The following is a 17106-nucleotide window of genomic DNA, read 5'->3' as shown; positions in this document are numbered from 1 at the left end:
AGATACGCTAGTATCATTTTGTCTTTCTTCTTCTAAGAAAAGAGATATGTTTCTCTCAAGTGTGGGTTTATTTGCATGTCTTCTTCTTCAAGCTTGATCTCTAGATCCATGGCAGCTAACATGGTATCAGAGCCACTGGAGTGAATCGAAGATGTCTCTCAAGATGGTTCTTACTCTCGCTACCTCAATTTCACAATTCTGTGGGAAATGGTTCAATTGTAGCGTGTAGCTGAAAACCTAGGGTTTACCCTTGAAGAAGCTTCTGAAAAATGGCGATTGGAGAAGAAACAACTACTCATAATGTCAACAATGCAGCAGGTGCAGTTGGCACAACTGTATTTCCGTCAATTGATCACAATTATCTACTCTTCCTTCAACCAACAGACACTCCAGGTAGCATTCTGATCTCTCTTCAACTTACTGGTTCAGATAACTACGCAATATGGAGTAGATCTATGAGGATTGGTTTATTAGGGAAGAGTAATTTAGGCTTTGTAGATGGCCGATTCCCTAAGTCTAAGTTTGAGTCTGAACTTCATGATCAGTGGAACAAAGTGAATGATGTAGTTCTCTCATAGATGATGAATGCAGTAAAGCCAGGGTTACTTAGTAGTGTAGTATATGTCTCTAATGCTCATAAGGTTTGGGAAGACTTAAAGGAGAGATTTGACAAAGTGAATGGATCTAGGATTCTGTATCTCAGTAGAGAAATTCATAACCTCACTCAAGGCACAATGTTTGTTGCTAACTACTTCTCCAAGCTGAGAGACCTTTGGGATGAGTTTGATGCAATAATGCCTTGTCCTGGTTGTCCTTGTCCTGAATCAAAGAAATATGCCCAACATTTTGAGTATCACAGGCTACTGCAATTTCTGATGGGATTAAATGAGTCCTGCTCACAGTCAAGGAGTCAAGTTATGATGATGTATTCAATCCCTAGTATTAAAAAAGCTAACTCACTATTGATTGATCAAGAAAGACAAAGGAGTCTGGCTAACTTCACTCAGATCAGTCAACCTACTGAAGGCATAGAAGGAGCAATGTTCTATAGTAATAAAAACTCAACAAGTGCAGGTGAAAATTTCAAGTTCAGAAAGAACCAAGTGCAGTGTAACTACTGTCATTATAAGTGGCACACAAAGGAGAATTGCTACAAACTTCATGGCTATCCCTCAAACTTCAAGAGAAAGAAGAAAGAACAGAACACTGGAGTGTATGCAAATAATGTGAGTGGTTTGATGTTTCCAAGTGCTACTGAAACTGGGAACCAACAAGGTGCTTATGGAACTCAGCCAGGAATACAGCAGGTTCAGAATGCTTACATGCCTCAATTTTCCCAGCCTATTCCTAATAATAGTCCTGCTACTCCTTTCTTCACCAAGGAGTAGTATCAACAGATACTTTAGATGCTAGCCAAAGGGAATGAAGAGGGTCCAGAATCATCCAGCAAGTTAGCTGCTGCAGATACTCTAATCACTCTAATGTCCAATTTTCTCAAGCAAAATTGGAATATAGACACATGAGCCTCAAATCATATGACTTCTCAACTTGATGCTCTTACTTCTTGTCAGTCCATCCCCAGTTCAGAGAAAGTGTAAAGTCCAATTATCTACTGAAAATGTAGTCTATGTATCACATAAAGGAACCTCCTCAGTACTTAGAAATAACAATATTTCAAATGTGTTCTACATTCCAAAATTTAAATACAACCTGCTCTCAGTATCTCAACTCACCAAAGAACTTCAATGTATGGTTGTATTCTTCCCTGACTTTTGTATTTTCCAAGATCTCTACAGTGTTCAGGTGAAGGGGATTGGTAAGGAGGAGCATGGCTTGTACATACTTCAAGTAGGACTTTCACAGGATTCTACAGCAACATCAATCAATAAGTGTGCTCACTCAGCTAGCTTAACTGATTCTATAGAAGTATGGTATAGGAAACTAGGGCATGCTCCTATTGATGTAATAAGGAAGTTAGATGCTCTTAGTACCCTAAGGAAAGGAACTCAATATTGTCATGTGTGTCCAGTTGCTAAATAGTCCAAACTACCTTTTCCTCCAAGTACCTCAGTGTCTAAGGCTGCATTTGACTTAGTGCATTGTGATATATGGGGACCATATAGAGTTCTCTCACATAATGGTAAGAAGTACTTTGTTACAGTAGTTGATGACTATACCAGGTACACTTGGATTTTCTTGCTCAACTTCAAGTCAGAAGTCATAGTTGTACTAAGAGACTTTCTAACTCAAATAAAGAATATGTTTTCAACTTCCATAAAAGTCTTAAGAATTGATAATGGTAGTGAGTTCTTTAGTAATGAGTTTAAACTATTGTTGTCTAATCTTGGTATATTTTATCAGAGTTGATGTGTTTACACACCTCAACAAAATGGAATTGTTGAGAGAAAACACAGAACAATTTTAGACATGGCCAGGTCTCTTAGATTTCAAGCAACTATACCTCTCAGGTTTTGGGGTGAATGTGTTACCACAGCAGTCTACCTCATAAACAGACTGCCCTCTAGAACCCTTGGGTACAAATCACCATTTGAGATGCTCTACTTACATTCTCCCTCTCTGCAACACTTTAAAGTGTTTGGTTGTCTGTATTATGCAGCATGTCCCAGCATTGTTGAAAAGTTCTCACCAAGAGCTGCCCCTGCAATATTCCTTGGTTAATCCTCATCCCAAAAGGGTTATGTCTTGTATGACTTGAATGTTAAGTCCTTATTTGTTAACAGAAGTGTTGTGTTTCAGGAGACTATTTTTCCTTTCAAGCATGTGTCCTCTTCAGGTAGTACTACTTTTCCTATACTGGATCTACTATCCTCAACTATTTCAGATCCCAGGCTTCCAGCTGCAGATTTCTCACTTGAAGCTACTCCTCTTTCATCTGAGTTCAACACTACGTTTGAGGGGGACTCATCTCCTAATCCTTAAGATAGTGTCACAGATATTGTAGCACCAGAGGTTCTTTCACCTGATACTTCTCTTGAGGGTGGTCCTGATGCTGCAGTACCTAGTACAGTGATTGCCCCACCCAATGCTACTCCTACTCAAGTTAGAAAATCCTCCAAGACCAGTAAACCTCCCATTTGGATGCAAGACTATGTGGTGCAATCACATGTTGCACAGTGTCCCTATCCTATCTCTGCTTATGTAAGTTATTCCCATATCATTTCCTCCTATAGTAGAGTATTGGCTACCTATTCAGCTGGTTCTGAGCCTCAATCATTTGTTGAGGTAGTTACAGATCCTCAATGGGTAGAGGCTATGAGGTTGGAGAGCAACATTAGAGGAGAATGAAACCTAGAGTATAGTTGATTTACCTCCTGGCAAAACTCCTATTGGTTGCATATGGATATTCAAAATCAAGTATAAGGCCTCAGGAGAGGTTGAAAGATACAAGGTCAAACTAGTTGCCAAGGGTTACAGTCAAAAGGAAGGTTTAGACTACAGTGAAACCTTCTTTCCTGTGGCTAAAATGGTCACAGTTAGATCAATTATGGCCTTTGCTGCATCTCAGCACTAGATGATTTATCAGATGGATGTTCATAATACATTTCTAAATGATGACCTGGTTGAAGACATGGGAGACTAAGAAGGTTTGCAAACTTCACAAGTCATTATATGGGCTTAAACAAGCACCAAGACAGTGGAATATGAAGCTGACAAAGGTTCTGTTGCAGATGGGGTTCAAGCAGAGTCATTATGACTATTTATTATTTATCAGAGAGGCCAATGGTGACACAGTTATTATCCTTGTGTATGTGGATGATTTGTTGATCATAGGGAACAATGACAAGTCATTGTATGACACCAGAACAGATCTGCAGAAGAAGTTCAAGATGAAGGACTTAGGGGAGTTAAAAATTTTCCTTGGAATTGAGTGTGCCAGATTAAAGGAGGGAATTCTTATGTGCCAAAGAAAGTATGCACTTGAATTGATTTCTAAAACAGGTTTAGGTGGAGCAAAGCCCTCTGGTACACCATTGGAGTTGAATCAAAAACTCACATCTGTAGAGTATGACAAGTGCATTCAGAGTACAAATCAAGAAGGTGATCAAAAGCTCAAAGATCCTAGCTGTTATCAGAGACTTGTTGGAAGGCTGCTATATCTCACCATGACCAGACCAGACATTGCTTTTGCAGTGCAGGACCTGAGTCAATATGTGCACTGTCCCAAGGTGTTACATATGGAAGCTACCCTCAGAGCAGTCATATACATCAAACAAGCACCAGGCCTGGGGCTGCTTATGCCTGCAGAAAGTGCAGACAAGCTAACTGTCTATTATGATTCTGATTGAGGATCTTGTATAGAGTCGAGAAGATCAGTAACTGGATACTTGGTTACGTTTGGAAATGCACTGGTGTCATGGAAGTCAAAGAAGTAAATGAATGTGTCCAGAAATTCAGTTGAGGTAGAGTTCAGGAGTATGGCTTCATGTGCAGCAGAGGTTACTTGGTTAATAGGGCTATTCAAGGAACTTGGAGTGAAGATTCAACAGCCTATAAGTTTGATATGTGAAAGCAAAGCTGCTATACAAATAGCAGCTAACCCTATCTTCCATGAAATAACTAAACATATTGACATTGATTGTCATTTTGTTAGAGAAAAAATTTGTGAAGGATTGCTGAAGACACAGTATGTGCATACTAAAGACCAGCTAGCAGATCTGCTTACAAAGAGTTTGGGAAATTATCAACATGATCAACTACTGAATCAGTTAGGAGTGAAGAATGTGTATAAACCATTAGCTTGAGGGGGAGTGTTGACTAGAGTTAGTTAGTTAGTACAGTCAGTAGAAGTTAGTTATATTGTAGATATAAAAATGTACTGTGTTGAAAAATTAGTGATATCTCAAAAGGTAATGTCCATCTTGGTTTGGGAAAACTTTACTCTTTGAAATATTATTTACATCTACTTATTATTTCGTAAGTTATTTTACAATTAATAGATTCAAACTAGCCATTACTAGCCGTTAACTAGTAGTTGGAGCAACACCTATATTGATAAGTTATGAAACTTTGAGTTTTGATGATTTGCCAAACAGTCTTGAGGAACCAGCTGTGATTGGCTCCTTCGGTTCGGTTTCATGGGGAATATGGTTGATTCGTAGGGGGGAACAATATGTAGATCTTGTTCTCATGGGGAATATCAATTCTAAGTTTGTCGTCATCAAAAAGGGGAAAATTGATAGGTTACAAGTACCTTGGGCACCAGTGTGAACAACTAATTTTTGACCACACCTGAATTCTATACTATTTAGTGTAAATATTTATTTTAGGTCAAATCTTTATATTTTAAATTTTTATCTTACTCTTAATAGGTTTTATTTAAAAAAATTAAAAACTACAAAAAATATTCACATTGTTAGAATATAAGATTTGTTCCTATGTTTAAATAGAAGAAAATTTATATATATATATATATATATATATAAACTTGGTTTCTTCTAATTTAAATGTAAGTCATAGTAGTATTTTTATAATTTAGTATAAAAAAAGGTTAGGAAAAATTTAAAAAAAATTAGAAAAAAAAGAAGGAAGAAAAAGGCTAAAAACTAACGAAAACCAAACAATAAAAAATGAGTACTTTATCACAACTAACCTAACTTCCTGATAAGCCTCATGTTCCCATTTCCCCACTCCCCCATTTCTCACGATCACACACACACACACGATCTTACACAAAACACACATACACAGCTATATAATACACTTCACAAATCAAAAGGAAGGCAACTGGGGAAAAAACAAAAAAAAAAAAAAAAAGAAAGAGAGGGTAAAGATGCAGATCGAGATTTCGTTCGCGGTTTTGAATTCAAGCTTCTGGAAAAGTTAGCATTGCTAGCTTTGGAAATCAGTAGATTGTAAATATTCTCTTTATTGTGAAATCTTACAAAAGGTAATAGTCAATCTCCTCTATGTAGTTTAAACATGATATATGAGATCTATATTTTCTTAAAGTCTGGAAATTTCCCTCAATTCATTAGCTGACATCCCTGTTTTAATTGTTAGTTCCCTTTCAAGTGTAAGGAATATTTAATATTAAACTTTACACACATTTATCTGTAAATCTTTCTTGGCTCTAGTCATTTTTGAGGTTTAGATATAGTCACAATAATATATTAATAAATTCAATTTCACTCTCTTCGAAACTGCTTGTTAACAAAAGTTTCTGGTTTTAACTTAGTGAATACTTTAATAGTAGTTTTTTTTAGTTTAATTTTCATGGTAGTCAAATAATGAATTAGACAACTAGTCTACAATAAATTAAATGTGTAGGTACAGTAATTTAATAAATTTTAACAGCCATTTGGTATTAGGTTTGAATATTTGGATCAATTCACTTGATTGGTACATTTTAATTAAGTGGAGCTTTGAATCATTAAAGTTAAAAATGGAATTGATTTAAAACACTTTTCTAAGAGTTGTCTTTGAGGATTAAGATTGAGATATTCATGAAAATCAGATACTGTGTAAGTTGCTTACATTTGCACCCCCATTATGATCACAATTAGCAATTGATTTAAGCTTAAGTAAAGATTTGGAATCAACGTGTTTTAGAATAGCATTTGATTGAGCTTTATTTTCTTTCTTCTTTGCATTGCCAGCATTTCAACGAGGCTAAAAGCTCGTTCATTTTTTTCGTAACTAATTGACGTTCTGTTTCACAAGTGCTTAGCCATAATCCATGACCTTCACAATAATCTCAAACTTAGGAAAGAAATGAATCATGAATGTGCTAAAATGGTTTAGGGGCGCTCTTAATTAATTGAATCATCGTAATTATGTATACGTTCACGTGACATAATTACGAGTTCCAAAATTAAAACCAACGTATGCGTTCGCGCAACTTTGGGCGAAACAATCTTAATAATAATAAAGTGTTATTAATTGTGTACACGTACACGTGACATGATTCCTAACATACCAAACAAAACGAATATACGTACGCGTGATTCGTTTCGAGATAATTCTATAGTTACAAATAATCAAGCAACTAAAAGCGGTTTAAGGGAAAAGTGCATAAATATCTCTAGAACATGAAATATCCAGAATTAGTTAAGCCATGTGTAATTAGTAAAGCGACCGTGCTAGAACCATGAAACTCGGGAGTACCTCACACCTTCTCCGGGGTTTCGCAGACTTAATCAGAGTCAATTCCTTGAATTGGGATTTTTAAATAAATGGTGACTTGGGACACCGTAAATATTTATTCCAAGTGGCGACTTTTTAAATCAAAATAAATTAATCCTTTTTCGCATAATGTCACTTAAATTGGAAAAACTCCTTTCTTTCCTATCTGCCTCGGGGAAAAAGGAGGTGTGACAGCCCCATGCTGGATCCCTAGTAGGAACGTTTGTTTGCATCATGTGCATTTGACTTTGGAAACTCAACACAGGGGTTGGGTCCGTCTAGGACAGGTGTACCCGAGAATTGCAAGACTATCCTGATGCATCTTACGTGCTACTTGTGCATTATGTTTGATTCGGCTTGTGCATGTTGACCGGTTTCTAAAAACAATTTATAACAAATTGAGGGAAAACCAGAAGGGAGAAAATATGAGAGAGAAAATTTACGCGATTTTCAAAAAATCTCGGTATTTACCTCAAAAAGATTATTAAAAATTAAGCCTGAATTTTTCAAAAAGTATAATCCTATTCCTGAAACATCTACGAACTATGCGGGTCTGTTTCTCACCGGATGTGAGATACGTAGGCAACCTTCATCGGGTCCGGCCCCCAATTTCAAAAAATCCAAAAAAAAAATCCACCTTTTTTTTAGAAATCTTTCTCCCAAAAATTCAAAAAGAAAAAAGAAAAAAATCGAAATCCAAAAAATATTTCTTTCTTTCGAAAATTACCAAAAATGGAAATCCAAAAATATTTTCTTTCTTGTTTAGAATTCTTTCTTTTGAAAATTTAAAAAAAAAAGAGATAAGAATTCAAAGTTCAAATCAGCAGTGCCCTTTGCGGGTTTTCACTAGCTGATCTCTCTCATTTCTCTTCTCGCCATCGTCTTATAGTGCCCTTTACGGGTTTTTACTAATAAGACTCTCATTTTTTTCTCTACTCACCATCACCCTACAGTGCCCATGAGGGTTTTCACCAATAGGACTCTCTCATTTTATTTCTCTTATTTGGTTGCATCTGATCCAAGTAATGTATCCTCCAATTCTTGAACATTCATTCCGATTGATCGGAGGAACTTGAAAGGAATTGGGTAAAAAGAATTTGGACTGAATTACAACTTTGAAATCTTTAAGGCAAAACCATTGCTGAAACATTATAATATCTACCCCAGTTTCACTTTTTGGAAAATTTGGATTTTTATTTTAGTGTGACTGAACCTCACAAAGAGGCTGCCTACTTATCCTTTCGGAATCAAGTTGAATGTAGTTCATGGTACTTTGTTTTTGATTTGTTTTTTGTTTTTTTTCTTTTCTTTTGCTCTTTTTTTTCTCCTTTTTTTGTTTTTTTCGTTCTTTTCTTTGTCATTTTTTAATAATAATTTCTAGATTCCAAAGAGGATAATCAAAGAGAGGGAACCGACTCAAAGGGTTTGCAAAAGGGTTCATAGTGTTTGGGTAGTGAGAAAGAAAGCCTCTGTCATGCCAATAAGAGAATGTTAACACCAAGTAGTAAGTGAAACGTTGTAACTTTTGACTGCATCTGCGTTGAATATTGTCTCGGGGACATTTCCTTCGATGTCTCCCAAATACAACACTCCATTTGGCATTACTCTTGTTACAACGTATGGACCATTACAATTTGGAGCAAATTTTTCCTTAGCTTCGTCATGGTACGGGAGAATATGTCTCAGGACGAGTTGCCCCACTTCAAATTTCTTGGGACATACTTTCTTGTTGTAAGCATGAGCTATTCATTGTTGTACAACTGCCCATGGTAGCCTCAACAATGATCCGAAGAGAAGGAATCTCATTTTCGTTTCAATTCTTTGTTTATTTTTTTTACAAGCCTTATCTTCAACACATTATGCTTCTTAGTTCATTAATTCGAAATCTGATAGCGTTTTAGGATCTGGGCATGAAGTTCGCAAGCATATCATGTTATTAAAATCTGTATTTACAGAACTGAAAAGAGAATAAAAAAGGTAACAAGATTAAGAAAAGAGACATTCATGAATGATGAAATATTGATTTCATTTATTTGAATATTTTAAAAAGAGATAGAAGGGTCTACATCAGAATGTAAGATAGTAAAGTAAAAACATTCGGATGACACACTGAAATAACTCAAAAGGCAGAAAAGATAGCAAGACCGGCTACCGAGACTCCCGTCTGATAGGGAAAGTTTCTGGGTTGACGTCTTTTTTTTCCTTCAGCCGCGGCAATGGCTACTATGGCTTTCAATGCTGGATCAAATTCTCCATCATCAAATCATCTCGAGCAGGCCATGTTTTACTGCTCAAATCTGCTAAAGTCAATCCCACATTTGCCTTCATTTTTTATTTTTCACCGTCAACTTGCCTACTTGCCTTTTCGTGACCTTGGATCAACAGCAGTGGTGCTTGTTCTATTTGTTGAGAAGATGTTTTTACTTCCGAAGGATCTTGGATTGTTTGCGTGATTCGCCATTGCAAACCAACAAACCGACCACCTTTAACTAGCTTTTATTTCAAAACAACAAGCATGTTAGAATAAACACTCTTTCTTCTTCTTCTTCTTCTTCTTCTTCTTCTTCTTCTTCTTCTTCTTCTTCTTCTTCTTCTTCTTCTTTTTCTTCTTCTTCTACTACCACTTTATTCTCTCTCTTTTTTTCAAAATGATTCGATCGAACCTGATGTGGGTTGCCTACGTATCATGTGGAGACATGAATCAGATCTTGCGTAGTTCGGGAAGATCAGGAATAAAACAAATAAACTAACTCTTTTTTTTTTGTATGGATATTGTCTAAATAAAGACTTCTAAAGAATAAAGAAAATATTTTTTTGGTTTTAAATTTTTTTTTTGGGAATTTTCGAAAGGAAAACTCTTGAAAAAGAACGAAAATATTTTTGGATTTTGAGAAGAATTTAAAAGAAAATATTTTTGGATTTTTAAAAAGTAAAAGGCCGGACCCGATTAAGGTTGCCTACATATCTCACATCTGGTGAGAATCAGATCCGCGTAGTTCGTAAATATTTCAGGAATAGGATGACACTTTTTGAAAAATTCAGGCTTATTTTGTAATAATCTTTTTGGGGTAAATACCGAGATTTTTCAAAAACTGGGTAAATTTTCTCTCTCTTGTTTTCTCCCTTCTCGTTTTCCCTCAATTTTATATTTTAATTTTTTTTTTTTTAGAAACCGGTCAACATGCACAAGCCAAATCAAACATAATGCTCAAGTAGCACATAAGATGCATTAGGATGATCTTGCAATTCTCGGGTACACCTGTCCTAGACGGACCCAACCCCTGTGTTGAGTCCCCAAAGTCAAATGCACATGATGCCAAAAAATGTTCCTACTAGGAATCCGGCATGAGACTATGCTATTCTAGGTTTAAATCCTAGGGGGAGTGTTTCAGACCTGGCTTACCCAAGCGGACAGCTCGAGCCGAGGTGAGGGCAATGTACCGGGAGCACGAAAGTCTACTCGGCCTAGATACGTGACCCAGCCTCCTTCTAATTGGTATGACTTCTAATAGAAGAGTGGGCCACGCGCACGTGTGCACCATAAATTCAGAAGACTCGGAAGGGAAGCGTAAGAAGACATTTTAATACAACTCAAATAATATCAAATCGGTAAATAAGCGGCAATTAGCACATTAAGCCCAAAAATACAGTAATAACATCAAATTAATAAAGCCAAGTATAGATCACATTACAAGCTCGAATTCTAACCCTTGAACAGAAGTTCTGGGTTATCGTCCCCAGCAGAGTCGCTTGAGCTGTCACACCTCTTTTTTTCCCGAGGAAGATAGGAAAGAAATGAGTCTTTCCAATTTAAGTGATATTATTTGAAAAAGGATTAATTTATTTTGATTTAAAAAGTCGCCACATGGAATAAATATTTACGGTGTCCCAAGTCACCATTTATTTAAAAATCACAATTCAAGGAAATTGACTCTGATTAAGTCTGCGAAACATAGAAGACCGGGTAAGGAATTCTATTAACCCGGGAGAAGGTGTGAGGCACTCCCGAGTTCTGTGGTTCTACCACGATCGCTTTACTAATTATACCTGGCTTAACTAATTCTGGATATTTTATGTTCTAGAGATATTTATGCACTTTTGCCTTAAACCGCTTTTAGTTGCTTGATTATTTGTAACTATAGAATTATCTCGAAACAAATTACGCATACGTGTATTCGTTTTGTTTGGTATGTCAGGAATCATTTCACGTGTACGTGTACACAATTAATAACACTTTATTATTATTGAGATTGTTTCGCCCAAAGTTGCGCGAACGCATACGTTGGTTTTAATTTTGGAACTCGTAATTATGTCATGCGAACGTATACATAATTACGATGATTCAATTAATTAAGAGCACCCCTAAAGCATTTTAGCGCATTCATGATTCGTTTCTTTCCTAAGTTTGAGATTATTGCGAAGGTCATGGATTATGGCTAAGCACTTGTGAAACAGAATGTAAATTAGTTACGAAAAAAATGAACTAGCTTGTAGTCTCGTTGAAATGCTGGCAATGCAAAGAAGAAAGAAAATAAAGCTCAATCAAATGCTATTCTAAAACACGTTGATTCCAAATCTTTACTTAAGCTTAAATCAATTGCTAATTGCGATCATAATGGGGGTGCAAACGTAAGCAACTAACACAGTATCTGATTTTTTCATGAATATCTCAATCTTAATCCTCAAAGACAACTCTTAGAAAAATATTTTAAATCAATTTCATATTCAACTTTAATGATTCAAAGCTCCACTTAATTAAAATGCACCAATTTAGTGAATGATTCAAATATTCAAACCTAATACCAAATGGCTGTTAAAATCTATTAAATAATTGTACCTACACATTTAATTTATTGTAGACTAGTTGTCTAATTCATTATTTGACTACCATGAAAATTAAACTAAAGAAACTACTATTAAAGTATTCACTAAATTAAAACCAGAAACTTTTGTTAACAAGCAGTTTCGAAGAGAGTGAAATTGAATTTATTTACATATTATTGTGACTATATCTAAACCTCAAAAATGACTAGAGCCAAGAAAGATTTACAGATAAACATGTGTAAAGTTTAATATTAAATATTCCTTACACTTGAAAGGGAACTAACAATTAAAACAGGGATGTCAGCTAATGAATCGAGGGAAATTTCCAGACTTTAAGAAGATATAGATCTCATATATCATATTTAAACTACATAGAGGAGATTGACTATTACCTTTTGTAAGATTTCACAATAAAGAGAATATCTACAATCTACTGATTTCCAAAGCTAGCAATGCTAACTTTTCTAGAAGCTTGAATTCAGAATCGCGAACGAAATCTCGATCTGCATCTTTACACTCTCTTTCTTTCTTTTTTTTTGTTTTTTCCCCAGTTGCCTTCCTTTTGATTTGTGAAGTGTATTATATAACTGTGTATGTGTGTTTTGTGTAAGATCGTGTGTGTGTGTGTGTGATCGTGAGAAATGGGGGAGTGGGGAAATGGGAACATGAGGCTTATCAGGAAGTTAGGTTAGTTGTGATAAAGTACTCATTTTTTGTTGTTTGGTTTTCGTTAGTTTTTAGCCTTTTTCTTCCTTCTTTTTTTTTTTTTAATTTTTTTTAACTTTTCCTAACCTTTTTTTATACTAAATTATAAAAATACTACTATAACTTACATTTAAATTAGAAGAAACCAAGTTTATATAAATACATACACACACACACACACACACACATATATATATATATATATATATATATATATATATATTTTTCTTTTATTAAAACATAGGAACAAATCTTATATTCTAATAATTTGAATATTTTTTGTAGTTTTTAATTTTTTTAAATAAAACCTATTAAGAGTAAGATAAAAATTTAAAATATTAAGATTTGACCTAAAATAAATATTTACACTAAAATAGTATAGAATTCAGGTGTGGTCAAAAATTAGTTGTTCACAGCATGCCCCTCTTTGCTTGGAAACATGAAGAGTTTTCAGGCAAAGAAGATGAACAAGGTGACTGATTTTTGACCTCACTATTATTTAAAAAGAATAAGATAAAAGAAAAAGTTGTGAACGAGCCTTGGTTTTTGGAGCCTACATACCCCGGGTTGTAAGTGAATCAGGTCACGTGTAGTTCAAGTAGAAAATGACTAATAGAGTATGCTTAGATGGAGAGTCGAGCGAAGTTCTGTCGAGGTTCCGATCTGCGGTTCCTACTATTACATAAAAATGAAAAGAAAATCACATATTCTTAAAATCTAAGAGTTACAAAATTCCTATCTAAATGTCATCTGGAGTCTTGCCTTGATTCTTGACTTGCCTCTCCCATTGACTTTAGATTGAAACTTGATGCTCTCGACGCAACAAGCTATGAAATATTCTCGCAGGCTTGTTTTTCTTGATCATATGATGGGAAGATGGATCTTGACCATATGTCTCTGCATGCACTACGTCAAAGCTGGTTGCGGCTGATATTAAGATCAAATGTTCCACTTTCTCTGGCAAGAGCTGGAATCCTATTTTTTTGCACATCCAATCCATGCTTTGCAGAAAAACCTACAAGCCACCATAAACCAACAAAACGAACAAATATTTTCTGCCCCAGTTTGCACTAGGAAATTTTTGTGAGTTATTGAAAACACATTAAACTATTTTTGCTATTGCAGAGTAAGGAATTGAAAAAAATATTTCCTTTTTTTTTTTATAAATAATAGGGGATGGCGTACCCTGTGTTAATAAGAAGGAAGGTCACCAGGGGATATAGTACCCTGTGTTGACGATAAGATGAGGCTCGTCAATAAAACATTTCTTTTTTTATTGGAACTAATAATTGTTTTGTGGGACAACACTAAGCCATTATATATTTCTCAATGTAGAAGAGGATTCCAGAGAAATAATAATCCTGCAAAGTCAAATTTAACTAAGCGGATGATATAATTATTGTGGTCATTTCTCAAGCGAATCTTATGGCTAATGATGTAATAAAGTTAATTTTGTGTCCTACACCGAAGTTGAAGAACAAGAAGAATAATTTATTTATTTTGGTGATTCAAGAACTACTCAAGTTCTCGGAATGGAAAATTTCTTTTTAATCTCACTTCTGAAAAATATTGGCATTAGTTGGGCGATCCATAACTCTAATATTCGGGCAAATTTGGTTCCTGTAGAATTGTTAGGAAAAGTTAGAGTGAAAATTTTCTTTGAGAATGATGGGTTGCATCAAATAAAAATAATTTTTTTTATGGGCAGTGAGTATTGTAATCATGATTTGTTAATGTTTCTTACTAATTTTAAAATAAATGTTGAATATGTTAGTACCTGTACTTACTTAAAATAAGTGTTTATGATGACATAATGTCGGTAGCTATACATAATTGTTTGAGTGAAACTATATGTTGTTATTTATATCTACTTATTATTTAGTAAGTTATTTTACAATTAATAGAGTCAAACTAGCCGTTACTAGCTGTTAACTAGTCGTTGGAGCAACACATATATAAACATGGTCTTTGAAGAGCTAAAGACACACTTTCTAATACAACTTTCTGAATCATCTTCTTCCTTCTATGTGCTAGATTTCTTTCTTGAGTTTTCTGCTAGTTCTGTTCCCAGTTTAATAACTGGAAGAGCTTGTTGAATCCTGGGGGATACGCCTAATTTCATTTATCACTGTGTGGACGAAATATCCTTAAAGACAGTGTCCTTGACATGCCTCAAGCTAAATCTTATTCTCCATAATCATCAATATTTTTTTACAACATATTGTACACTCTGTAAAAGACACGCTAGTATCATTTTGGCTTTCTTCTTCTAAGAACAGAGATCTGTTTCTCTCAAGTGTGGGTTCATTTGCATGTCTCCTTCTTCGAACTTGATCTCTAGATCCATGGCAGCTAACAACATACAATAGACCTTTATGGTCTTACCCCTTCCCCGGACCCTGCGAATAGTGGGAGCTTAGTGCACCAGGCTGCCGTGTTCACTATATACATTAATATTCAAGCATTATCCTGTGAAATCTATGATTATTCATAATCATATCTTTTCAAAACTTAATTCAGAGAAAGAAACCAAGTTCTTCACCCTTAGAAAAACCTCTGAATTATCAACTTAATTAATATATGAGCTGAAAAGATTCATAAGAGAAAAGACATATATCTACATAAGTCAACTGATATTTAATTAAATATTTAATTGCAGGAGTATCCCTAAATATCTGCTGTGTTTATTAGAAAAATACATTTTTTAGCTTTCAGTGGAAGTATTAAATGTTTAATTAGCAGAAGCATCTTTTCCACTCTCATTATACTGGAAAAAATAATAATAATCATGAGGAATTTTGCAAATGGATTTCTAAAATAATAAACTGATTAATTAATTGTGCTAATATCGTTTATGCAATCTTATTAACTTGAATCATACTGTGGGCGGTTTACTCTATATACTACTAAAATTGAGTTAAACACTACAAATTACGACGTACAGTCAGATCTCTTTATAACAGCCTTGTTTTTCGAAATTTTTTGGCTGATATAATAAAGTGTTACTATAGAGAACATATATTTTATAACATAAAATAAAATATTGGTTCCAAAAAAACTTGACCGTTATAATAAATTATTGTTATAAAGAATAGCTTTTATAGAGAGGTCTGACCACATATATTATACAGTATTATATATGAGCCCAAGAAGACCAACTAGACAATTATGGTATTGTTTATTGCGTTAGAGAATATTGTTGTTTTAGTTAAAAAATACTTATTAATACTTGTTCAAAATCAAATTTTAAGGGGTTGTTTGGTAGGGTTTATAAGAATAGTGCGGAATAAGGTGTATTGATAATGCATGTGTTAGTAATGCAAGCATTAGTTATGCAGATATTATTTCTTATCTACTATTTGGTATGGTGTATTAAAATTATAATGCATTGCATAATTTTTAAGAAAAATAGTTGTTTACAAAAATGTCCTATCTATTCTCTAGCTTTAAGGGACTTTAAGGATAATTTTGTCTTTAACCATACTAATGCATGCCTTAATAGCCATGGAATTACTAATGTCATGGTTTTCTATGCATTACTTATACATAGGATAATACCAAGTATGATGCATCGAGCTTGTATTAGTTATACACAGGTTGAAAAAATATATCAAACAAAATATTATTGATGCATAGAACTAATACTTGCATTATTTTTTTAATACCTCGTATCAAACGACACCCTAAGTGTGTGTCCTGTGCTGTGAGAGTTGAGCATAGGACAGTTTGGGCAGTTTCTTTTTTTGGTCAATTTTAACAGTTTTCAGTTGATATTAACTTTTTTTTACATTGACAAAACAGTTAAATAATTTTGGTTCGAATGTTAACATTTCAACTTGAGACTTCTGATTAAAATTTAAAATGAAGTGACCAAAAATAGTAGTATTTAATATGGTATATTAATAATGCTGGAATTATTTTTTATCGACTGTTAGTTTGATGGTATTGCCAATGTCATTGTTTACAATGTATAAGAATAATACTGAATAGGCTGTATAATATAACTAATACTTATATTAGATATACATAGGTTGAAAAATACTACTACCAAATAAGGAATTAATAATACCAAAGCTAATACAAGAGAATCCTTAGAGTTTGTAGCATTAAAATCTTTACGGAAAAGGGCCAAATATACCCTTATACTATCAGAAAAGGTTTAAATGTACCCCTCGTTATATTTTGAGTCCAAATACATATACTATTGGTTCAAATATACCTTTTTCCGTTAAGCTTTTCCAAACTGGACATCCAATCCTACGTGGCACTAAGATTTGATGAGGTAGCTTGCCACCTCAATGCCCCTAACCCATTTTACTCTTCCCTTCTATTTTTTTTTCCACCACTATTGTCACCATTACCGCTATCATAAAAAATATTGCATTTCAATTTTTAGTTTTTTATATATGGATTATGAGTGCTGAGGTGGCATGT

At 34.4% G+C, this 17106-nt stretch overlaps 1 protein-coding gene and 1 long non-coding RNA gene across 2 annotated transcripts; one reads left to right on the top strand and one right to left on the bottom strand.

The window, feature by feature from the left end:
- Positions 1-581: 581 nt before the first annotated feature.
- Positions 582-1388, top strand: LOC138874465 (uncharacterized). The gene has a single exon (XM_070152911.1). It carries the CDS (start codon positions 582-584, stop codon positions 1386-1388), a length of 807 nt encoding a protein of 268 aa, XP_070009012.1.
- Positions 1389-9150: 7762 nt separating this feature from the next.
- On the bottom strand, positions 9151-12670 carry LOC138874593 (uncharacterized). The gene is made up of 2 exons (XR_011401622.1): positions 12360-12670; positions 9151-9820 (listed from the first exon to the last, which is right to left on the bottom strand). It is a non-coding gene; the product is annotated as an uncharacterized lncRNA (long non-coding RNA).
- Positions 12671-17106: the final 4436 nt, after the last annotated feature.

The sequence above is a fragment of the Nicotiana sylvestris genome, chromosome 8 (assembly GCF_000393655.2).
Source record: "Nicotiana sylvestris chromosome 8, ASM39365v2, whole genome shotgun sequence".
Classification (NCBI taxonomy): Eukaryota; Viridiplantae; Streptophyta; class Magnoliopsida; order Solanales; family Solanaceae; genus Nicotiana; species Nicotiana sylvestris.
Note: the sequence above shows the minus strand (reverse complement) of the source record. Positions and strands in the feature narration are given on the sequence as shown.